Source organism: Gadus chalcogrammus, chromosome 11, assembly GCF_026213295.1.
Source record: "Gadus chalcogrammus isolate NIFS_2021 chromosome 11, NIFS_Gcha_1.0, whole genome shotgun sequence".
In the NCBI taxonomy this organism is placed as follows: domain Eukaryota; kingdom Metazoa; phylum Chordata; class Actinopteri; order Gadiformes; family Gadidae; genus Gadus; species Gadus chalcogrammus.
Window position 1 is genome coordinate 22,467,993 of NC_079422.1, and position 26,411 is coordinate 22,494,403.

General features: G+C 46.2%; 1 protein-coding gene across 1 annotated transcript; it reads right to left on the reverse strand.

Annotated features, from left to right (window-relative positions):
• Window positions 1–1,280: 1,280 nt before the first annotated feature.
• Window positions 1,281–24,743, reverse strand: LOC130392186 (ras GTPase-activating-like protein IQGAP3). The gene is made up of 38 exons (XM_056602640.1): window positions 24,513–24,743; window positions 24,277–24,364; window positions 23,834–23,990; window positions 23,603–23,680; window positions 23,383–23,459; window positions 23,036–23,103; window positions 22,748–22,861; window positions 20,905–21,083; window positions 20,553–20,631; window positions 20,075–20,235; window positions 17,646–17,733; window positions 16,609–16,772; window positions 15,605–15,765; window positions 15,242–15,357; window positions 14,704–14,867; window positions 14,462–14,552; window positions 14,115–14,282; window positions 13,787–13,926; window positions 13,097–13,255; window positions 12,845–12,928; window positions 12,639–12,710; window positions 12,081–12,150; window positions 11,372–11,580; window positions 11,028–11,180; window positions 10,185–10,348; window positions 9,304–9,528; window positions 9,000–9,140; window positions 7,813–7,897; window positions 6,885–7,117; window positions 6,117–6,249; window positions 5,877–5,979; window positions 5,143–5,260; window positions 4,805–4,892; window positions 4,507–4,719; window positions 4,127–4,287; window positions 3,721–3,831; window positions 2,056–2,164; window positions 1,281–1,914 (listed from the first exon to the last, which is right to left on the reverse strand). The coding sequence occupies exons 1-38, from the start codon at window positions 24,538–24,540 to the stop codon at window positions 1,801–1,803; spliced, it is 4,866 nt and encodes a 1,621-aa protein (XP_056458615.1). The 5' UTR covers window positions 24,541–24,743; the 3' UTR covers window positions 1,281–1,800.
• Between the last annotated feature and the right edge of the window lie 1,668 nt (window positions 24,744–26,411).

Here is a 26,411-nt window from a genome sequence, read left to right on the forward strand (position 1 = left end):
CCATCATCTGGAGGTCCTGTTCTTAATATATTGTTAGTCTACCATACAAGTAACCAATCATCATCTGGAGGTCCTGTTCTAAGTATCTAATTTACTCTGGTAAAATATTCAAAGTGTCTGCTAAATTAGTCTAATCTACAGGTGACTAGCATCTGGAGCTCTGGTTGTAAACATTTGGTTAATATCCTCTACAGGTAACCCACTTTCAACTGGAGGACCAGTTGACAATATCTAGTGAATAATATACTGTACTGGTAACCAACCTATCATCTGGAGGTTCGGTTCTAAACACCTAGTCGGTCAATTATACAGGTAACCTATCATCACCTGGAAGGACTTGTTCTAAACACCTAGTTAGTCTATAGAACAGGTAACCAACCTATCATCTGGAGGTTCTGCTCTAAACAACTAGTTAGTCTATTAATCAGGTATTCAACCATCATCTGAGGGTCCTTCACTAAACACCTAGTTAGTCTATTAATCAGGTTACCAACCATCATCTGAGGGTCCTTCTCTAAACACCTAGTTAGTCTATTCCACAGGTAACTTCCCATAACCTGGGGATCCTATTCTATACAACTAGTCAGTCTACTGTACAGGTAATCAACGATCATCACCATGTTGTGTTGTGGACTGCCCTCACCGTTCAGCAACATCTCCAACTGCTGCGTCCCAAGTGCTGAAGATTTGACTTTGTGCTGAATAAACGTCTGTAAATTACTTGAATTTTATGATGAATCTAAACAAAACGAAAACATTTTTTTGTATGCCTGTTATGAAGTAGTAAATTATATGTAGGTACTCTATTTTTTGTCTTTTACCCCAATTGTAATTTAATGTGGAATAAACGTCCATGTTCAGATGTATCAAACCAAAGCCTTGTCTTACTTTCTGTTGCGTTAAATACTTACATTGTTAGCACTTTCTTAATACTTTAGAAAGTAATACTAACCTGACATAGTCGTTAACCCTGAACCTGACCATAAATACTAACCTTAATACTAAATACTTAACCCAAATATTAATACTAGCCTGTAGAACACATAAATAATATTGGCGGATAATCTTGCATTGTGTTTATTCGTATTGTAAGCTTCTAGCATGGATATTTATAAGAATCAGGCACAATGCGCCATTCGCCACCTAGTGGAGATAGTGCTTACATAAAGAGAAATTAATTCTTACAAAACTAGTGTAATTTACACTAAAGCAGACTCAATCTTACCTGGCAAATGTGTTTCATAAAAACACACTCAAGCACATTTTAGTTTGAAATATTTATTGCTGTAAAAAACGTGAAACATTCCATTACAAAAAGTGTAAAAGTGTTATTTTAGTAATAAAGTGTTAAATGCTGAAGCTTTGTCATGAACATGTTCCCTTATACTGTACTTTAAAAATACATCAAATATGAAAGACAAAACATGGGGGTTCAGTGAAGAAGGTAAACTGGGGACAGAACATATTTACAGAAGACAGAAAAATATAAACAGAGAAAGAATTCTTTGGTCATCTGTGATTATCACAATAATATGACATCATCAGATCAAGAAAAAGGACTACAGAAGACTGTAGATCAATTATCAATAATAGTGTCGATAGAGAATGAATTATACTGAAAATGAATGATTAATAATACTCGAGATAAATTGTGTGCATGACCGATAATGATAATAGTGTGATTTGTTATTATTAGTGTGATTTATAACAAATTTTCTAATAGGATTCAGATAGTAGTAAAGGAGTGTTTGTACGAATCCCTGAAAACAACTATGGTATGAATACATTAATACGATGAGTTCACTTCTTAAAGAACTTCTTGTTGAGGAGGAAGATGAGGAGGTTGACATTGATCTTGGCCTTGTCAAACATCTTCATCACCGCAACGCCCTCGTACTGTAGCTGCAGCAGGTCCTACACACACACACACACACACACACACACAAAGACACAATGTCAATGGACCACCATAAGCCATTAGTTTGTGTCTGATCCTGAGAGGTGGATGTGTCTGCGTGCGTGCGAGCGTACGTGCGCGTGTGTGTTGATATATACCTGGTATTTGAGGGGGAACTCCTCCATTTCGACACCCAGGAAGCGAGTTTTGACCTGGAAGCTTCCAGTCTGTTGCCCGGCAACAATATCGAACATCACGTTCTTAAACCTACAGTAGATCAGACATCATGTTAAACCCACAGTGGGTCAGACATCACAGTCAGCCTACAGTAGATCAGACACCATGTTTAACCCACAGTGGGTCAGACATCACAGTCAGCCTACAGTAGATCAGACATCAGGTTGAACCTTAGGGAGTTCAAATATCATGGTGTAAGGGAGGGACTTGCAGGTTCTAATCCCCAGTTAATCAATATGTGTTGACTAAAATACGTATATAAATATTATTAAACTCAGAATTACAGCTAGGCCGCACTTCTGCAACAACCCTTTGCTCAATGTGTTGCAAAACTAATGTGTGCACACGTAACTCCAAGCGAGTGAGAGGTCGGGAGTGGGCTTCTATGGACCAATCACAGGACAGGATTGCCATATTGGTTATGCTGGCTGGATACCAACTACTGATAAGTGCCTCACACGGCTGCTTACTGGCTTGTTAATCATTTCAGATAAAAGATGCGGACGAGCATCTGGGTCATCTCTCTGCTGACAGAAGTCTAAACGATCAAACAAAGACAGAGGACTGATATGAGTAGGGACCTGAGAAGACGGATCTTCCTCTGGGCGTGTCGTTACAGTGTGGTAGGGCTTTGACTCCGAACTTTGTTATTCGAATATAATTCGAATATCAAAAAGTAAATCAAAATTCGAACGAATATTAGGCAGTCCTTAATATTCAAACCCGTTATGGGCAGGCCAAGGGGGAGAGACGTCGGAGAACCCGACGCAGTCTATTCATAATATTGTAATGACCACGGAAGAGGCAGTGAATGAAGTATTGATTAGACGGCGTTTTATTAGAAACCTTAATAAACCATTGGAACGCGCAGGACCGGTAACCATAGCAACGCCGGTAAACAAACCTCGCAAAGCCCAATCCAGGGCCGTGTTCCAATACCCGTACTGTCGGTACTGCGTACTCAAAATTTGAGTACGTAGTACGTTCCAATTCAGATCCGGCGAAAATAAGTATACTTCAAGGACCCGGATGCCGTACTCAAAATGGGCTAATCGTGAAGTGTGGATCGAAGGACACTCTCCGTATTCAACGGCAGCCATCTTGGCTACGTAGCGGAAGAGGCGGAGCCAGGCTGAGCCAAAGTCGGCGCATTTTCCACATAGCCTGCATTAATAGAGTCATTTTGTAGTTTTTATAGCTTTTTATAGCTGCTAGGCGTAAAGAGTTCACCGTTCAAAGCGGGATGTTTATTGCGGGGGAGGAGCCGCGGCGGCAGTCGTGATCGTCATTTCCGGTTAGTGCACAACAGAGTACTCGATTTGGAACAGCACTCACATCTGAAAAATTAGCGTACTCAAGTGAGTACGGATAGTGCAGATAGTGTACTTCTTTTTAAGTGTACTCATGGAAGTACGGGTATTGGAACACAGCCCGAGTCTTACTGAAGGCATTTAATGGTCAAAATATTATGAATAAATATTCAAATATGTTCGAATATTAACATTAATAAACAAACAAACTTCGAATATGATTTTTGGTTAAAAGTCAAAGCCCTACAGCGTGGTAGCACATGGCGTGTGTCTTACTGAGTGGCGGGCAGGTCTTGGATCTCCAGCAGGACTCCCTTCTCCTGCAGCCGCGCCGCGCTGTAGCTCAGAGACGGCCTCTTCTTGCCGCTGCTCTTGCCGCTGCTCTTGCTGTAATCGGGGGGGGGAAACCGGGTTATTGCCGTCACCACGGAAACGCTTCTCACTGTAGCTTTTTCACTGCAGACATGAAACCCCGTCATTACGGTCGCCTTGGAGACGATCCTCGCCCGCTGATCTTTCTGTAACCATTGAAATCCGTTTTTTTTTACAGTGACCATGGAAACGCTTAAAACTGCTCTTCCTACTGTAACCACGGATCTCCATCATTACCGTAACCGTGGAGAAGCTTCTTACCGCTGCACCTACTGTAACCGCGGAGTCCTGTCAATATTGCGTGCGTTACCTGGCGGTGAGGCTATCCAGACAGGAAGTGATGTATTGGCTGTAGTAGTCCACCTGCTGGCTGTGGGCGGAGCTCTTCTCCTGCAGACTGGACAGAGTCTGCTTCAGCCTCAACGTGTCGGCCCTGCGCCTCTGGCGGTACAGGCGCTGGTGGCGGATGTCCTGGCGTAAGAAACAGCCGTTACAGTTTGTATGCATACAGACATTCCATATATGGCTATGTTTCCTGACCATCACTCCTATGTATAGCCATGTTTCCTGACCATTGCTCCATATATGGGCATGTTTCCTGACCATCGCTCCATATATGGGCATGTTTCCTGAACATCGCTCCATATATGGGCATGTTTCCTGACCAAGGCTCCATATACGGGCATCTACCTTGGCTATCATTTGCAGTATTTGGGCCTCAGAGTCGGGGGGCGTCAAGACCCCGAGCGCCTCCAGGCGGCGAAGACTGCGGACGATCTTCCTCTTCTTCTCCTCCAGACTGAGGTTGCCGTCGGCGACGAGCGACTGGTTCCTCTTCATCTTGTCCGGGGTCCGAGCGTCCCTCTGGGCGCGGCGCTGCATCATCCAGCCGTGCTGCAGCTCCTAGCCAATCAGAGAGGAGCATGAGTGCGGCCGTCCTCTCACTGGGCCGAACAGATAACACCTACTGTTCCGTTTCCCTGCCGACCTGGTCACGTGACGTCGACGCCCTCAACAGCTGGCTCAGAGAGTCACCCGACTGGGTCCGAAGCAAGTCCACGATGAGCTGCTTGGTGCTGGGGGGGGCACAGGGTAGGAGGGGCAGAATATAGGGCTAGGTTACGCCGGGGGTCTCAACTACAACGCTGTGGTTTAACGCAGAACGGCAGCTAGCTTGTTGCTAGCGACAAGACAGAAGGAGACGACGCGTTTCCATCTTTACTTAATTAATTCTAATTTCCCAATTCAGACAGAGAAATTCCTTCTGGAAACGGGACAGGGAACCTAAGCAGGGGGGTATTCCCTGGATTCAACCCTGGGCAGCACCTGAGGAGGACGCCCCTGCTGTCCGACTGGTCCTGGTCGCTGAAGACGTCGAAGCGGCTGGTGAGCGTGAGGGACACCTCCATCTTGGACTGGTCCGCGGAGCTCCCCCCGGAGTCACCTGAACACAAGACGGGACTCGGTCAGTGACGCCCTCCATCACCCACGCCTGGTGCACTAACAGTGAGTTTGTAGAGGTGACCCAAGATACACATGTAGACGTAAGATAGTTTGTACAGGTGACCAAGGTACAGGTGACCTATGATAGTTTGAACAGGAGAACAATAACAGTTTGTAGACCTACGATAGTTTGTAGACGCTTGATAGTTTGTACAGGTGACCTATGATAGTTAGCAGTTCTACGTAGTTTGTACAGGTGACCTATGATAGTTAGTAGTCCTACGTAGTTTGTACAGGTGACCTATGATAGTTAGCAGTCCTACGTAGTTTGTACAGGTGACCTATGATAGTTAGCAGTCCTACGTAGTTTGTACAGGTGACCTATGATAGTTAGCAGTTCTACGTAGTTTGTACAGGTGACCTATGATAGTTAGTAGTCCTACGTAGTTTGTACAGGTGACCTGTGATAGTTAGCAGTCCTACGTAGTTTGTACAGGTGACCTGTGATAGTTAGTAGTCCTACGTAGTTTGTACAGGTGACCTGTGATAGTTAGCAGTCCTACGTAGTTTGTACAGCTAGGTTTAGGCTGGGGAGCGTGCCAGGCTGGGAGACTTACCCAGCAGCTCCTCCAGTGAAGGGACTCCTCCCAGTTCACCCAGTAGGACTCTGAGGGGGTCTGAGGGGGAGGGTCCCAGGGCCTCTTGGTGCTCCAAGAGCAGCTACAAGCAGACACAAAACACACACAAATATATAAATACACAGTATACATTACATACAAATATCTATAGATACATATATATATAGAATGGAGAATATATTGTTTTTATTATTAACATTTCCAGTTAAGAACATGAACCTTGTGCGTGTTGAGTAGCTCGCCGATTGAGATGTAGACCACAGGCTTGTTAAGGATGACCATCTCTGAATACTCGTCCATGTTGAACCGCTCCTCTGGCTCCGGCACGTCACACACAGCCTGGAGGAACTTCCTGGGAGCATCAGACACAGTGAGGGTTCAACGGTTACCACTTCCTGTCCACTTTGTGTTAGCATCATCTGCCAAAAAGACGCAGATTACAACCGTTTTTTTTTTTTAGTAATGTTATTGCGCTTAGTATCCTGCAGATTGCACTCCTACTCGCCTTGCTAACTAACAACTTTAGCTGTAGTAAAAAAGAGGAGATTGAATTTTACCGTACAACATGAAAGCACGCTCGCTCAGGCAGCTGATTTTTTACACTGTAGACTCTAACGGTGAGACCATACTGCTCAGCACGCACGTGTTAGTCACTGCTCACGAGCGCAGCACATTGGGAGTTAGTTATTTATTTTACATTTTACATTACACTCATTTTTGACTGTAAATGTATTCTAAAACACTCAAAGGTTCTGCATTCAATTCACATATTTGTCAAAAGTGTTTAAAGCATATTTAAGGTATCAAAAACTATGTTTTATATGCTTTTTTTTGTTTTGTTTTTAAATCGGCCGATTAAATCGTAATCGTAATTTTTCTCTGAAAATAATCGGCATCGGCACTCAAAAATCAATATCGGTCGGGCACTACTAATCTCTATTGTATTGTTTATCCAACCATAACTATAGCAGAGGTGTGCGGTTGTACCTGAATCTGCCGTGGGTGTGGCTGATGTACTCGTTGAGGTTCTGGATGTGGGGGCTATCGCCCTGGAAGTGTTTGTTGGCCGCTGCGTGTTGCAGCATGCGCGCTATCGAGCCCAGAACGCGCCGTTGCTCCGGTAGGAGGGTGGAGCCCGCGGAGATCTCCAGCACGTCGAAGCCGTCGGGGGCCACGATGGCCGGATTCATGTAGCGGTAGTAGATCAGGTTCCCCACGATCTGCAGCACAACTAGCATCGTTAGCTTCATGTAGCGGTAGCAGCATCATGCAGAAGTAGTACTAGCAACATGTAGCAGTAGTAGCATCATTGAGTGGTAGTACACCAGGTTCCCCTTGATCTTCAGCCCAACTAGCATCATTAGAATCACAAAGCGAGAGTACACAAGGGCCATGCTACTAGCTTGGTTAGCACTGGGGCTTTGACTCCGAACTTCGTTATTCGAATATAATTCGAATATCAAAAAATAAATCAAAATTCGAATGAATATTAGGCAGCCCTTAATATTCGAACCTGTTATGGGCAGGACAAGAGGGAGAGACGTCGGAGAACCCGACGCAGTCTATTCATGATATTGTAATAACCACGGAAGAGGCAGCGAATGAAGTATTGTTTAGACAGCGATTTATTAGCGACACCTAATAAACCGTTGGAACGCGCAAGACCGGTAACCATAGCAACGCCGGTAAACAAACCTCGCGAAGCCCAATCCAGGTCTTACTGAAGTCATTTAATGGTCAAAATATTATTAATAAATATTCAAATATATTCTAATATTAATAGTAATAAACAAACAAACTTCGAATAGGATTTTTGGGCAAAAGTCAAAGCCCTGGTTAGCACCACTAGCTTTTTCTAGCAGCAGGTTGGTCCGCTTTTTCTTCCAGCAGACCAACCCAGTGTCCCTAGCTTCACCTTGTAGAGCTCCTCCTGGCTGGCCTCAGGGAACTTGGAGTGCAGCGCGTCACGGAGGACCTTGGCGGTGTAGCGGAGGCCGTAGCTGAAGGGACACACAGGACACAGCCACTCAATATGACCCCATGTCCTCTACAGCAGCGTGTGTGGACCAAGGTCAAGTTAGAAAAGCACATCTCCATGGATGGGACTAAAGCTGGGGGCACACTGAGCACTAACTCAACATCGAACACCAGGTGGAAATCACTTGAGGTGAGGAGTACACTTTTGCCGCTTTTCCACTGCATGGTACCAGCTCGACACGACTCGACTCGACTCGACTCAGCTCGCCTTTTTTGCGTTTCCACCGCAATCTAGTACCTCAAGTGGCTGCTTTTTCTAGTACCGCCTCGCTCTAGGGTCCAAGCGGCTGAGCCGATGCTAAAAGGTGACGTCGGCAGACGGCCGGCCACTGATTGGCCAGAGAGTGTGACGAAGTCACGAGAGCGACATGGCAACCATGCTGGTAACAGCCATAGCAGCGCCGCAGCCAACATATTCCACTTCTTCAACATGCCAGCTAATAATACGAACACCATTGTTGTTATGTTGGTTCTGTCCATGTGTAGGTTACGTAGGTGTTGTTTGCGTCGCGTACAAAAATACGTCACAGCCCTTTCGCGCAGACGACCCCGCCCACGTCCCGGAGGTACTATTTGCGGTGGAAAAGCACCCGCGCTGCTACCGTGTCGAGTCGTGTCGAGTCGTGTCGTGTCGAGTCGAGCTACATGTGCGGTGGAAAAGCGGCATTTGACTTGTAAGCCGGGTTGGATCAGGGTAGATCTACGACCTATGGGAGTGTGAAGTGAGTTTGTAGAGGTGACCCAAGATACACATGTAGACGTAAGATAGTTTGTACAGGTGACCTAGGGACAGGAGACCTAGGATAGTTTTTACAGGAGACCTACGATAGTTTGTACAGGGGACCTATGATAGTTTTGATTTTACGATAGTTTGAACAGGAGAACGATAATAGTTTGTAGACCTTCGGTCGTTTTTAGACCTACGATAGTTTGTATAGGTGACCTATGATAGTTTGCAGAGCCTTAATAGATTATAGACCCTCGATTGTTTGTAAAGGCAACCCATGATAGTTAGTAGACCTACGGTAATTTGTACAGGCGACCTATGATAGTTTGTAGACCTACGGTAGTTTGTAGAGGTTGGTGGTTATGGCGATGAACACCCGGTCAGTCAGGTTCTTCAGGTTGATGATGGCGATATCGAGTCTGCGCCGGACCTCCGGATGGGACAGAGCGTCCTCCGCACTCACGTCATAGGGAAGGGAGCTGAGAACAGACAGGAGGGACACCAGTGAGCGACTGATTGATTGAGCCCTTGCGGTTCCGGTCTCGGTCTGGGGAAAAGGATTGACCACACTGATATTGGGTCTCAGTGTGGTTCCTCGTGAGATAGAGATAGCTAGAGCGTGAGACAGAGAGAGAGAGAGACCTCTTGGTTCCGGTCCTGGTCTCCGTCTGGTTGATCCAGGTCTTGTAGATCTCCAGCGGGTCGGTCCTGATGCTCAGGGCCCCGTCGCTGAGGACGTCCTTCACAGCGGAGCCCAGGATCTGGCGCAGGGCGTTGTGGCCGCGGGCGTGGCGGTAGAAGCTCACCAGCATCTTAAACACCGTGGGGTTCCCCGTCACCACCTCCTGGGGCTGCTCCACCTTCAGCCTGAACACCGTCACAGTCAAGAGGAGATGAGCAGAATGATAGATGAATATACATACAAATTGACTATGCATTAAGATCAGGGGTCTCAAACTCAATTTACCTAGGGGCCACTGGAGGTAGATTCTGGGTCAGGCCGGGCCACATCAAGTATTCCACAAAAAAATGTAGAACAACTGACCCAATCTGAGTTAATGATCGGGCTACCATTAGATCACGTTGGCTATGTAATCACTGACAACAGGGGACATTTCGTAGTTGTTGGTGGAAACCGGGACATTTTAGCGTCCTTTGGCTTTTGTCGGGACTCAGGACACGTAACTCAAAATTGGGACTGTCCCGGCAAAACCGGGACATCTGGTCATCCTATCACAAGTGATAAAAAAGCGTGGCAAGCTTCTCAGCAAAAATGCGCGTTTGACAACAACGCACGGGCCGCACTAACACTAAACTTTGATGTCAAGTAGGGGGCCACAATGTTTCATCCCGCAGGCCTCAATTGGCCCCCGGGCCAATTGAGGCCCCCGATTAAGATACATTCACATTAAGGATGAAATAACATGGTAGCAGAATGGAGCTGAAATAGAGTACATTTTTGTTTAATCAAGGATAAAACTCAAGAAAACTAAACTTGTATACAGGATAACTATATATCTGACCTGATCTCGTAGCGCAGAGCAGCGGTGAAGAGCTGCAGCAGCAGGAAGGCCTCTCTGCTGTCCGAGCCGTAGTTGAAGAGAGAGAACACCAGTGTCTCCATGAAGCGGGTGGACTTGGTCTGAGGCATCAGGAAGATGAGCTGGGCCAGGTACAGCGGCTGGGTCTGAAACAACAGACACACGGGGATTTAAATACAGCAGGTAGGAAGGTAGGGAGGGGCTGGTAGGGGGGTTAGGTACCTGTAGCAGGTAGGTAAGGGCTGGTAGGTGAGTTAGTTACCTGTAGCAGGTAGGTAAGGGCTGGTAGGTGAGTTAGTTACCTGTAGCAGGTAGGTAGGTGCTGGTAGGTGTGTTAGTTACCTGTAGCAGGTAGGTAGGTGCTGGTAGGTGTGTTAGTTACCTGTAGCAGGTAGGTAGGTGCTGGGAAGTGTGTTAGTTACCTGTAGCAGGTAGAAGAGGTGCTGGTAGGTGTGTTAGTTACCTGTAGCAGGTAGGTAGGTGCTGGTAGGTGTGTTAGTTACCTGTAGCAGGTAGAAGAGGTGCTGGTAGGTGTGTTAGTTACCTGTAGCAGGTAGGTAGGTGCTGGTAGGTGTGTTAGTTACCTGTAGCAGGTAGGTAGGTGCTGGGAGGTGTGTTAGTTACCTGTAGCAGGTAGGTAGGTGCTGGGAGGTATGTTAGTTACCTGTAGCAGGTAGGTAGGTGCTGGGAGGTATGTTAGTTACCTGTAGCAGGTAGAAGAGGTGCTGGTAGGTGTGTTAGTTACCTGTAGCAGGTAGGTAGGTGCTGGTAGGTGTGTTAGTTACCTGTAGCAGGTAGGTAGGTGCTGGTAGGTGTGTTAGTTACCTGTAGCAGGTAGAAGAGGTGCTGGTAGGTCTCCAGTCGATCCCTACACCTCTTGTGGAGGGCCTTGAGCCCCTTGGAGCGCTCCAGAGCCATCATGCCCGCCAGCTGCTCCTTATTCTTCTTAGTCAGCTTCTTACAGTGAGACACTACCTCCTACACACACACACACACACACACACACACACACACACACACACACACACACACACACACACACACACACACACACACACACACACACACACACACACACACACACACACACACACACACACACACCACAATGAGATGACGGGCCAAGAATACACGACTGCCTCTACATTTTATCCAGGCGTATCGTTCACCTGCAGGGTGAGGCGGTTTCGGACTAGCAGCCCTATCTTCAGGTCCATGAGGTCCAGATCAGCCTCTAGCTGCCGGTTGGATCGGATGGTCGTGACCACATCTTGCCGGAGGTGCAGTAGCTCCGCCTCCTGCATGATGTCACCGTCGCCAGTCTCCAATAGGTGGACGAACTTCCTGACCACCGCAAGGGGGGGCGTGGCTGAGTGGACTGGGGAAGAGGTTCTTTAGTCACCATGAATACTGATTCATATCCTATGATACGTTGTGGTACAGAGCACATTGTATAATACTAGCAGAGTATTATTTGTGCAATTTTTCACCACGGTGTAGGGCTGGGCGATTCATCGAATTTTGATCGCAATTTCGATTTTAGCGTCCAACGATCACAAATTTAATATAATCGAGCTTTGCGATTTCTTTTTTATTTATTTTTATAGAAAGGGACAGCTGGATACATATCTGTGAATTAATTTAGATTGGAACATTTTCTGTTTTTGACCATTTTGTGTATTTTGTGTATATAACATTCAAAGTTCTCAGTTACAAATTATTTTGGGAGAGACATGCTGAATAAATACATCATGTTTTCAAACTCAGAAGTAATTGTTTGAATGATCGTGATTTCAATATTGAACAAAATAATCGTGATTATGATTTTTCCCATAATCGAGCAGCCCATTAGTCCAGCATTAGGGTGGAGGTACTCACCCAGCATCCTGTACTCTTCTCGGGCCCGGCTGGCCCTGAAGAAGGCCTGGATCTTTACTATGGCAGCCACCTGTGGACAGGTCAGAGTCACAGGCTTCAGGACGGCACCCCCCTCTAACCCATTGGTGCTCAAAGTGCGGCCCGCGGGCCAATGGCGGCCCACAATGACATACAGATGTAAGTTTAAATTATTATATCAATATTTATTTCAACAAAAAAAAAGAAAAGTCGACTCTCTCTAGCTTTCAATTAAATCCTGTTCCATTTGTTAGTTTTAATCCGACTGTACATTACTTTGAAAGGACGAACATCAGTTCGTGATTTAGACCTCACTTGACCTCACTCCCAGAGGTCCACGGTGCAATGTTCTTTTTCACCACTGGGATGCTAACGGCGTTTCCCGCCAATTTATTTCTCCTTTGGCGGCCCTCAGTCAAACTCTGGTTTCCTAAATTGACCCTCAGCTGTCAAAACTTTGAGAACCCCTACTCTAACACCCAGGCCCGGGACGGTGTCCCAGACGTGTGTGACAGCAGGCGGGCAGGGGGGCGCACTCACGTGGTCTCTGAAGTAGCGCAGGCGGGCTCTGTAGCGCCGCCGCGCTAGGAGCATCCGGAGCCCTGCCTGGATCTGAGGACGCAAACAAGACGGGCTCAACTCAGAACCATCCGGAACGGGATCAGAGGAAACGGAGAAGGTGAGCACCCCACCTCACCCCGGTGCTGCTGCTAGGTTAGAGAGGGGGGGGGGGAAGAGGTTGTTACCTTGACAACAGCCCTCCAGTGCCCATAGAGGAACTGGATCCGCTGGCGGTACGCCTTCTGCTGCATAACACGCCTCCAGTGGCTCTGTGCACGCACACACACACCCACGCACACACACACGCACGCACACACACCGTTGTTAGTGCCACTCAGGCCAGGGAGCGGTAGAGAAAGAAGAGAGAGAAAGAGAAAGAGAAAGAGAAAGAGAAAGAGAGACAGAGAGAGAGAGAGAGAGAGAGAGAGAGCGAGCACCTGTATGACGGTGGCCGCGGCTCCCTGGCTCCTCAGGTAGAGGAGGCGTGAGGACAGCCTCTGACGCAGGAGGAACCCCCGGCTCCTGGCCTGCAGGAGAACCAGCAGGTCCTCCTTCTCCTCCCATCCCCTCCTCCTGCTGACGCTGCTCACCACGCCCTACGACACACATATAGTAGATATAATCTATATCTATAGGTCTACACAGCTTTATATATATTAAACATCTAGTAGATATAATCTATATCTATCGGTCTACACAGCTTTATATATATTAAACATCTAGTAGATATAATCTATATCTATCGGTCTACACAGCTTTATATATATTAAACATCTAGTAGATATAAATCTATATCTATGGGTCAATGAAGCTTTATTTTAAACATCTAGCAGATATAAATCTATATCTATAGGTCTATTCAGCTTTATATATATTAAACATCTATTGGATATAAATCTATATCTATAGGTCTATACAGCTTTATTAAACATCTATTTTATATACATCCTAGTATATCTATATATTGCAATCATATATTCGACATTTATATTCGACTTCATATATAGAATAGATTTATACATCTATTCATCCATTATATAACTATACAGCTATTATATTTCCATACATTATACATCTAAACAATATCTAACTAACTCATTAAACATCCAACGAGTGTTGATGCACACCTGGATCTCCTGGTTGGTCAGGAATAGTGCATTCTGGGTAAACCCCTTTGGTTTGTCCCAGTTGCCCTCGAGCCTCGAGAGGTGGAAGTAGAACGCGCCATCTGCGGTCTGGGATCGAACCCACGGGCTCCGGTTGTCCCCTGGCACACACACACACACACGAGCGCTAGTCATACTGGGATGGAAATCCAGGAAAAGAAATGCTGTCACACACACACACACACACACACACACACACACACACACACACACACACACACACACACACACACACACACACACACACACACACACACACACACACACACACACACACACACACACACACCTCTCTGGGCCTTGCTGCTGAGCAGGCTGCGGAGCTGCTTCTGATAGGCTGCTGAACATTCCGGGGCCACGCCCTCTAGCGCCATCTCTGGCAGCCGCAGGACTCGGAGGGTCTGGTCGGCGCGCCCCTCCTTCACCGCCTGGTTGACTGCTGCTAGCGCCAGGGCCCCTACACACACACACACAATTTACAACACAGACACTAAATAATCTTCACTGCCTGGTGCAGTGCTGCTAAGCAATACAACACACACACGCACGCGCGCGCGCACACGCACGCACGCGCGCACACGCACACACACACACACACACACACACACACACACACACACACACACACACACACACCTTTCATAGCCCTCTGGGTTTGCTGATTGGCCCTCCTCACTGCTTCCTGGACGTCAGCCAAGGACAGCTCAGCTCTCGGGTCACCGCTTCTCTGTGATTGGACAGTCACAGCACATGAGAACACAAACCTTCTCGATGAAGTCTATTTTAAATTCTTCAAACCGATCATAGGTAAACAACACACGCCTGTACCCCCAGGTAAACAGCACATCTGCGCCCTCAGGTTAATAGCACACCCATACCTGAGCCTTGAGTCTCTGTGCGTGGGTGAGCAGGTGGAGGTAGCGGCTGGCATTGGCCGGCACTACATCCTCCACGCCACTAGAGGGCTGCAGCAGCGCTGACAGGACTTCTCGGGGGTCTCCTCCTTCTAGAGCCTGCTGCAGCAGGTCCAACACTAGGTCCCCTAGGGAACGAGGTACAACAAGGCGCAGGGTTCATACTCAGTGTAGTGAGTAGTGATTAGCAAATACTTAAGTGTATAAAGTAGTATACTTAGTGTATCTAACAGTATACAGTTCTATCGTTCTAAGTGTATGTAGTACATAGTACTCTTGTACATACTTAGTTTATCTAACAGTATACAGTGCTATCGTACATATTAAGTGTATTTAGTATTACATAGTACTCTTGCACATTCTTAGTGTATCTAACAGTATACAGTTCCATCATACTAAGTGTATTTAGTAGTACATAGTACTCTTGTACATACTTAGTGTATCTAACAGAATACAGTGCTATCGTACATACTAAGTGTATTTAGTAGTATAAAGGACATACTCTGTTGGTCTTCTTCTGCAGCGATGTTGACTGATGTGATTCCTTCCTGCAGCTGGTTCCATGTTAGTAAAACTCTTCCGGTGCGACTCCTTAGACCCAACAGCTCCTCAAAATACCTACAAAAACAAGACATTATATGTACAGTACACAGTACAACAGTACTGCTGCGGGTATGACCCCGTGGTCGTAGTTACACGTTATTAGGATGCTAATGCTGTTCAGTTTTGTCCAGTTAAACGTAAAATGAATCACTTAGTCTTGGTCCTCTGTGTTATAACTTATAACTGGTTAGTGTTGGTCAGAGGGTATGAGTTGGGTTAGCGGAGGGTATAGCTGGGTTAGTGTTGGTGTGTGTGACCAGACCTGTGTAGCAGGTCGTCGTGGATATCAGACAGGCCCGCCGTCGCGCTCCTCAAACTGAAGCAGAAGGAGCGGAGGTCTTCAGCCTCCAGGGCCTGGTTCACCATGGCAACGGCTGTCAACATCTCCACGGCAACATACAGCTCCTCCTGCTGAAGCTCCCCCTGGTGGGTCGAAGACGGTACCACAGAACAGTCTGGTTACAAACATCCTCCAGTCTCATTATAATCTGGATACTTCACCACCTGAGGGTGGTGTAGGAGCTCCAGCTGTTGGGGCTACAGTCCCTACAGGTGATGGTGCTACAGTCCCTACCTGAGGGTGGTGTAGGAGCTACAGCTGATGGTGCTACAGTCCCTACAGCTGATTGTGCTACAGTCCCTACAGCTGATGGTGCTACAGTCCCTACAGCTGATGGTGCTACAGTCCCTACAGCTGATGGTGCTACAGTCCCTACAGCTGATGGTGCTACAGTCCCTACCTGATGGTGCTACAGTCCCTACAGCTGATGGTGCTACAGTCCCTACAGCTGATGGTGCTACAGTCCCTACCTGATGGTGCTACAGTCCCTACCTGATGGTGCTACAGTCCCTACAGGTGATGGTGCTACAGTCCCTACAGGTGATGGTGCTACAGTCCCTACAGGTGATGGTGCTACAGTCCCTACAGCTGATGGTGCTACAGTCCCTACCTGATGGTGCTACAGTCCCTACCTGATGGTGCTACAGTCCCTACCTGATGGTGCTACAGTCCCTACCTGATGGTGCTACAGTCCCTACCTGATGGTGCTACAGTCCCTACCTGATGGTGCTACAGTCCCTACCTGATGGTGCTACAGTCCCTACAGGTGATGGTGCTACAGTCCCTACCTCGGGGTGCTACAGTCCCTACAGGTGATGGTGCTACAGTCCCTACAGGTGATGGTGCTACAGTCCCTACAGCTGATGGTGCTACAGTCCCTACCTGATGGTGCTACAGTCCCTACCTGATGGTGCTACAGTCCCTACCTCGGGGTGCTGTTGCTGCAGAAGCTGCAGCTGCTGGTGGTAGAGAGCGGCGGCGAAGGGCAGGACGTCAGGCAGCATGGCGTCCGAGTTCAGCAGGCAGCGCAGGGTCTGGGTGGAGTCGGCCCGCTGCAACGCCATGTTGATGCACCGCACCGCATCCTGCACTGCTCGCGCACACACACACACACACACACACACACACACACACACACACACACAGTCATAGCAAGTCATTGACTTGCTCTCAGGTGTCGTCAGATCACAACAGATACCCTGGTATGAGATGCCACAAATTCATTCTGCTTTTAATTATTAATTTTTTACGCCATTTTGAAATATAAATATCGTTCTGTTCATTCATCTCTGCAGTCTGCATAGCACACTTTCTCCCAGTCATTCTAGTTCACACACAAACACGCACACAGAGACAAGCGTGCAGACATGCCAATGGTGCGCGGGTAGTGTACACTATCACTTATTGGATAAACCCCGCGTAACACTGACGCACTGCACACGCACTGACGGCGGAGTCGCCCGCGCCTCCTCTCTCATTGAATTCGCTCTGCAGCAGGGACTGGAGATCGGGACGATCGGGAAGAGGGCCGGTCCACTTTGAAATGTGTTTTGTGCGCGATTGCTCGATTACGCGAATGAGCAAACGTGAAATGCACCCCCCGTCAAGACTCGGGAGGAGATGATTTGAATTTGCTTATAGGAGGGCGGGACCTCCGATAGATTGATATTATAATCTGGAGGAGATATGTAATGTCATAATGTAAACCCACAGAGTTGGTACGTGGAGTCCTTCCACTACGTGGCGGGCTATCGTCCAGGTACTGTCAGCTGATGGACTCAGAGGAAGCAAGAGGGCGGAAATAGCGTTTTGGTAGACCGGATATACACGATAAAACTGATGCCCTTCTCTCCGCCTAGCTATTTATAGTGCGTTTTACCGAGTTATATTTATACACATAGTTAGGGTCGGACGACAAACCGGGCGGCCATGCACACAAAGGAGCGGACAGGAAGTGACCTACTGTTGTTGGAGCACAGAGCTTCCTGATTGGCCAGGTTGACACTGTGCTGGAGCTCCTCTGGTTCCAGGGGGTCAACGCACCCCTGCTCCTGGTTAACACAATGAAAGCACACTGTAACACAACACAATCACACACTGTAACGCACCCCTGCTCCTGGTTAACACAATGAGAGCACACTGTAACACAACACAATCATACACGGTAACGCACCCCTGCTCCTGGTTAACACAATAAGAGCACACTGTAACACAACACAATCACACACTGTAGCGCACCCCTGCTCCTGGTTAACACAATGAGAGCACACTGTAACACAACACAATCATACACGGTAACGCACCCCTGCTCCTGGTTAACACAATAAGAGCACACTGTAACACAACACAATCACACACTGTAACGCACCCCTGCTCCTGGTTAACACAATGAGAGCACACTGTAACACAACACAATCACACACTGTAACGCACCCCTGCTCCTGGTTAACACAATGAGAGCACACTGTAACACAACACAATCACACACTGTAACACACCCCTGCTCCTGGTTAACACAATGAGAGCACACTGTAACACAACACAATCACACACTGTAACACACCCCTGCTCCTGGTTAACACAATGAGAGCACACTGTAACACAACACAATCACACACTGTAACACACCCCTGCTCCTGGTTAACACAATGAGAGCACACTGTAACACAACACAATCATACACGGTAACGCACCCCTGCTCCTGGTTAACACAATGAGAGCACACTGTAACACAACACAATCATACACGGTAACACACCCCTGCTCCTGGTTAACACAATGAGAGCACACTGTAACACAACACAATCACACACTGTAACACACCCCTGCTCCTGTTCAACACAATGAGAGCACACTGTAACACAACACAATCATACACTGTAACGCACCCCTGCTCCTGGTTAACACAATGAGAGCACACTGTAACACAACACAATCACACACTGTAACACACCCCTGCTCCTGGTTAACACAATAAGAGCACACTGTAACACAACACAATCACACACTGTAACACACCCCTGCTCCTGGTTAACACAATGAGAGCACACTGTAACACAACACAATCACACACCCCTGCTCCTGGTTAACACAATAAGAGCACACTGTAACACAACACAATCACACACTGTAACACACCCCTGCTCCTGGTTAACACAATGAGAGCACACTGTAACACAACACAATCACACACTGTAACACACCCCTGCTCCTGGTTAACACAATGAGAGCACACTGTAACACAACACAATCATACACTGTAACACACCCCTGCTCCTGGTTAACACAATGAGAGCACACTGTAACACAGCACAATCACACACTGTAACACACCCCTGCTCCTGGTTAACACAATGAGAGCACACTGTAACACAACACAATCACAGACTGTAACACACCCCTGCTCCTGTTCAACACAATGAGAGCACACTGTAACACAACACAATCATACACTGTAACACACCCCTGCTCCTGGTTAACACAATGAGAGCACACTGTAACACAACACAATCATACACGGTAACGCACCCCTGCTCCTGGTTAACACAATGAGAGCACACTGTAACACAACACAATCATACACTATAGCACACCCCTGTTCCTGTTTAACACAATAAGAACACACTATAACACAACACAATCATACACTATAGCACAGCCCTGCTCCTGTGTGCACAATAACACAGTATAACCACTATAACACAACACAATCATACACCAACACCCCTGGTCCTGTATGACAATATGCGCCCTGTAACCACTCGAACTAAGCCCTGGTCCTGTATAGTGACACAATAACAACGTACTGTCTACACTAGTGTGTAGCGTGCATTAGGGGTGTGAACGGTTACACATTATTTTAAACGGTTACACTACCCCCTTTTTTTCCCCGTGTACACGGTTAACCGTTTTTTTTATTAATTAATGATTTATTTATTTATATTTAAGTGGACCGCAGTCGCGCTATAGGGGGATTATTTGTTTATCAACACGGCGGATGCACGAGCAGAATGATCGCAAAAAATAATTTTTGTTTGACCGGTTGCCATGGTTATCTCTGTGAGGTTAATTTGTAGTTGCGGTGTTAATTAGGATGTTGTCAGCTTACTGTTACAATAAACTGTAATGAGAAAAGGCGGTTATATGCAATTGACCCTTTAGTATCTGTGGTATACTGGGACGAATTTCATATGATAAATATGTAAACTTTGTGTTGAAAGTATGGACCGTCGCGATTCCCATTGAAACAATGGCGCCGTGATTTTATTTTTTTAACGGTTTTTGTTTAATTATTTTTCCTAAACGGTTATGATTTACTAACCGTGTACACGTGTACCCGTGCACACCCCTAGTGTGTATAGTATATGAGTACCACGGTAGAACGTAGATTACCAGGCAGTGCTGTCGGGCGGAGGTGAGCTGGTCCAGGTACCAGGGGCTGTGCTCCGCCCTGAGGGCCTGCAGCTTCAGCGCAGGAAGTTGGAGAGCGGAGAGCAGCTCCACTTCCTGTCCGCTCTCCAGCGCCTCGTCCACCAGCTCTACCGCAGAGCGCACTATGGGAATAAAGATATAAACATGTATAAATGCATACGGTTCATCCACCAACTCTACCAGAGAGAGTGAGTGAGTGAGTGAGTGAGTGAGTGAGTGAGTGAGTGAGTGAGTGAGTGAGTGAGTGAGTGAGTGAGTGAGTGAGTGAGACACACACACACACACACACACACACACACACACACACACACACACACACACACACACACACACACACACACACACACACACACACACACACACACACACACACACACACACACAGACAGACAGAGAGTCACAGTCCGAAACAGAGAGCAATCTGAGGGGGTTTCTTTACCGTTGACTTTGTTGATGTTGTCCTGAATCTCACTCTGACTCAGATACTCCTCGTACATGTCCTTCTCAGCTCGGGAGCACTGCACAGGGGAGAGGAACATTATCACTAAAACACCCAACTATATCTATATCTATAGATCTAGTTACATCTAATTACAATGATATTAATCTGCATTCCGTTTACACAACATTTAAAGGCATTAAAAGGAACGTCTGAACTAAGGCATTACTCAAAGATTATTCCACAATCCGACCAGAGGTCAAATCAATATTCCTGACACCGTAGCAGCTTGGAACGTTCGCATGGCCCTCAGCCAATGGCGTAGCAGTACGTCAGGCTCGGCCACACCCACCCCAGTGGCAGCGCTGTGCGTCTTGGCGTTGCGCGCCTGCTGCAGCATCTCCTGGTAGACGGCCATCAGCGCCCCCTGCAGGCGCTCCAGCATGGCGTTGGGGTTCCTGAGGGCCAGGGCCGTCGCGCCCACGTCCCCCAGGACCACCGCCTCGTTGATGGCCAGCACTGCAGCGTGGACTAAACACACAGAACCACTATGATACTGGGCCCAATAACACACTATACACACACAGAACCACTATGATACTGGGCCCAATAACACACTATACACACACAGAACCACTATGATACTGGGCAGAATAACACACTATACACACACAGAACCACTATGATACTGGGCCCAATAACACACTAAACACACACAGAACCACTATGATACTGGGCCCAATAACACACTATACACACACAGAACCACTATGATACTGGGCAGATTAACACACTATACACACACAGAACCACTATGATACTGGGCAGAATAACACACTATACACACACAGAACCACTATGATACTGGGCAGAATAACACACTATACACACACAGAACCACTATGATACTGGGCCCAATAACACACTATACACACACAGAACCACTATGATACTGGGCCCAATAACACACTATACACACACAGAACCACTATGATACTGGGCCCAATAACACACTATACACACACAGAACCACTATGATACTGGGCCCAATAACACACTATACACACACAGAACCACTATGATACTGGGCCCAATAACACACTATACACACACAGAACCACTATGATACTGGGCCCAATAACACACTATACACACACAGAACCACTATGATACTGGGCAGAATAACACACTATACACACACAGAACCACTATGATACTGGGCCCAATAACACACTATACACACACAGAACCACTATGATACTGGGCCCAATAACACACTATACACACACAGAACCACTATGATACTGGGCAGATTAACACACTATACACACACAGAACCACTATGATACTGGGCAGAATAACACACTATACACACACAGAACCACTATGATACTGGGCCCAATAACACACTATACACACACAGAACCACTATGATACTGGGCCCAATAACACACTATACACACACAGAACCACTATGATACTGGGCAGAATAACACACTATACACACACAGAACCACTATGATACTGGGCCCAATAACACACTATACACACACAGAACCACTATGATACTGGGCCCAATAACACACTATACACACACTCAATCACTACAATACTGGTACACAATACCATACTATACACACACACACACTCAATCACTACAATACTGGTACTCAATACCACTATACACACACACACACACACACACACACTCAATCACTACAATACTGGTACAAAATATATGTACAAAGCAAACACACACACACACACACACACACACACACACACACACACACACACACACACACACACACACACACACACACACACACACACACACACACACACACACACACACACACACACACACACACACACACACACACACACTGTACCACAATATAAAACACACTAAATCAGCATACTACTTGTAAAAAATATATACACACACACACAATCATTATGATGATGGTAGTGGTACAGAATATACCCAAATAACATACCATCATTATGATACTGATACACTATATACACGCAGAGATACAATCACTATGACACTGGTGCATTATTCTTTTTTTTTTTCCATTGCCATAAACTCGATTATATGGTTGTAGTAGGTTAGTATTATGGTAACATAGTGTGTATCCTGGTATGGTTGCAGACAGTATGGTGGTATAGTACGGTAGCGATCGACCTACCAGCAGCTTGGTCCACTGACAGCTCATTGGCCAGGAGGCCGCCGATCTTACTGAAGGAGGGCATCTGAATGCCATACTTGTCCAACTCCAGCTTCATATTGTTGATCTCCTCCTCTGAGGACCAGAGAAACACAATTCAATCCTCATCGTCTAAACTCACCTAAACACTAGATGTAAACAGTATAGTTATCATCTAAACATTATCTATCATGTAAACACCATCCTGATCATGTGTTAACATCTAGAGAACCATATTAAGGCGATTGAAATGTGTGAGGAGATGGTTACCAGTAAACTGCACTTTTCCATACAGGTCTTGGATCTGAGGAGCCAATCCCAACCTGAAGAGATACATGCTGCACACACAAAAGATACACACTATTATATCGACAACCATATTGTAAAATTAACACACCATTATAACTACTACACACAATTATAACTACTTATAACTACTACTTTACACTATTATAACTGCTACACACAATTATACTTCTTCCCACTATTATAACTGCTACACACTTTTATGCATACTAGTTAGTTATAACTATGAAGATGTCTTAGTTATAACTGCTACGGACAATAACTGATAACAACCTCAGACTAGTAGTAATAGTTGGAGACACGGCTGGTACCTGAGAGCGTGGATACAGTACACAGCCCGAGGCATGTTCTTCCGGTCATAGATGTCCGTCGTCTCCGGATGAAATATCTTAAGCAAAGTGGACGCACCACGTGTGAAAGTTTACAGCCACTCCACATAGGTCATCTAGGTTTACACGATGGCGGGTTAGGTAAAGTTTAATGAATAGGTTCTGCAGACTACAGATGATGAGAGATCATGAGATGGATTACCGTTGGGAGTCCAACTTGCGCCATGGCGTTCCTCCAGTGGTTGATGTTGTCAGTGTGTCTGAACTGTAAACCTTGGGCCTGGACGAGAGTACACAGGATTAGACACGCTGTCCTGCTGTACTAGTTATCATTTCTGTATAATGTAGTATAGTAGTGTATTTTACAGGTAGTATGCGTGTCTAACTTGTGTAATAGATTGTATATCATGCAGTGTAAGATGGAGTGGCAGACCTTGTAGCGGTTCTGGTCCAAGTCGTAGATCTTGCGTAGGGGGGTGGTGTTTGGGGAGAAGTGGTGGGCCAGTTTAGCCAGCCACACCCCGTTCCTAAGCCCCTCCTCCAACTCTGTAGGTGCAGGGAGCTCCTCCCCTAGACACGCCTCCATCCACCTGGCAGGAAATAACATTATATCATAGATATATACATAAAATAACATATACATAGGAGCAGGGAGCTCCTCCTACAGAGATGCGTAGATCCATCTGAGGACAATATTAAAGTAATTTAACATTATTATGTATCTAGTTGCTTTGCTTCCTCCCATCAACGGAAGTGCTGATAATCTATAATATAGTTGAATAATATAATATATCTAGGAGGGTGGCTTACTCCAGTCGACAGAGGTACTGATACTAACTACTAATATAGTTGTATAATATAAAACTACTAATGTACCTCTTGGCTTCCTCCAGTCGACAAAGGTACTGATAAGCAACATTCTGGATCCGCTGCTGGTCCATCTCATCAGCTGTCAGTCGCTCATCTGTAACCAAACATGATGTCAACAAACATTATGATTGATATAAACCGAACGATAAGCATTGTGACTTAAGGCCAGTACATTGCATTGCACTTCAAATAACTAAACCAATTCCAATTTTGAAGATTTAAGTTTAATAAACCAAACTCACAGCGCATGTGTCCGTCTGACTGCTCCATTTAGCCACTGCTAGCGAGCTACAAGCTGAACGAATACGTTTGTTTTAAGTTGAGTAAAGTATTAAATATATGATATAAACGATAACAATCTAGTTCCTTTGCGGGAAAATAATACGTCATGCAACAGTCAATGAAATTAGGAACCTATAATGACTAATAAGCGGATCCGAGCAACTCTCCGACATCTCTCGACATGTTTACCGTCTGGGTTTGAAAAGACCCGCCGACACCTGATTGGATAGAGAACCGGAGACTACGCCCACTGTGATGCGCAAAATCTTATTGGCTAGAGTACAAGGTCCTCCCACTGTTCTGCGCAAAACAATGGTTGCGCAAAAACCTACGTCGCCAACGTAACGTGACAGCAAGTCCAGGGAGCGTTCCATGGTTCTTGAAGTGCACTTTTTGTTCAGTTTTTCTTACATTTTATAAAAAACAAATTGGAACCAATTTTTTTTTTTTTACCTTAAAAGGGATGTCCATCAAATTTTGTAATCCCTTTCCAGCAGTTTTTCCAGCAGTTTGCATTACTAATACTGTTTGGATTGCTTGCATGGGAAATGTGTAGGTGCTTATGTGATACTGGTAGAAGATCTATCTCTCTTCACTCCAAACAGATCTGTCTCCCCACCACCTCTCTCTCTCTCTCTCTCTCTCTCTCTCTCTCTCTCTCTCTCTCTCTCTCTCTCTCTCTCTCTCTCTCACACACACACACACACACACACACACACACACACACACACACACACACACACACACACACACACACACACACACACACACACACACACACACACACACACACACACACACACACACACACACTCCCTCTGTTTCTCTCTTACTCAATACATTTACAAACATATGAATAATAAATAAAAACATAAAAAAGTATCTCTGACAGCGGAGGGTACTAGTGACTGGTATCTCTAACAGAGGGTACTAGTGACTGGTATCTCTAACAGTAGTGTAGAGGGTGGTAGTGACTGGTATCTCTAACAGTAGGGTATAGGGTGGTAGTGACTGGTATCTCTAACAGTAGTGTAGAGGGTGGTAGTGACTGGTATCTCTAACAGTAGTGTAGAGGGTGGTAGTGACTGGTATTTCTAACAGTAGGGTAGAGGGTGGTAGTGACTGGTATCTCTAACAGAGGGTGGTAGTGACTGGTATCTCTAACAGTAGTGTAGAGGGTGGTAGTGACTGGTATCTCTAACAGTAGTGTAGAGGGTGGTAGTGACTGGTATCTCTAACAGTAGTGTATAGGGTGGTAGTGACTGGTATCTCTAACAGAGGGTGGTAGTGACTGGTATCTCTAACAGAGGGTGGTAGTGACTGGTATCTCTAACAGAGGGTGGTAGTGACTGGTATCTCTAACAGTAGTGTATAAGGAGGTAGTGACTGGTATCTCTAACAGAGGGTGGTAGTGACTGGTATCTCTAACAGTAGGGTATAGGGTGGTAGTGACTGGTATCTCTAACAGTAGGGTATAGGGTGGTAGTGACTGGTATCTCTAACAGTAGGGTATAGGGTGGTAGTGACTGGTATCTCTAACAGTAGGGTATAGGGTGGTAGTCACTGGTATCTCTAACAGAGGGTGGTAGTGACTGGTATCTCTAACAGAGGGTGGTAGTGACTAGTATCTCTAATGATGGAGCGCTTTTCAGACCAGCGGCCACTCAAAGCGTGTTTCCTCGTACTAGTCCTAGGAACTAGTCCTAAAAACGGATCAATTATTATTATTATCAGTCCAGTTTGTGTTCATCACCTCCAGCCACATGATTGGTCGAAAACAACTACGACGCCAAGCATGTGCAAAGCCCCTCTTCCCCCAGATGCAACCCCTCAAGCAGTACACACTGGTATCTCTAACA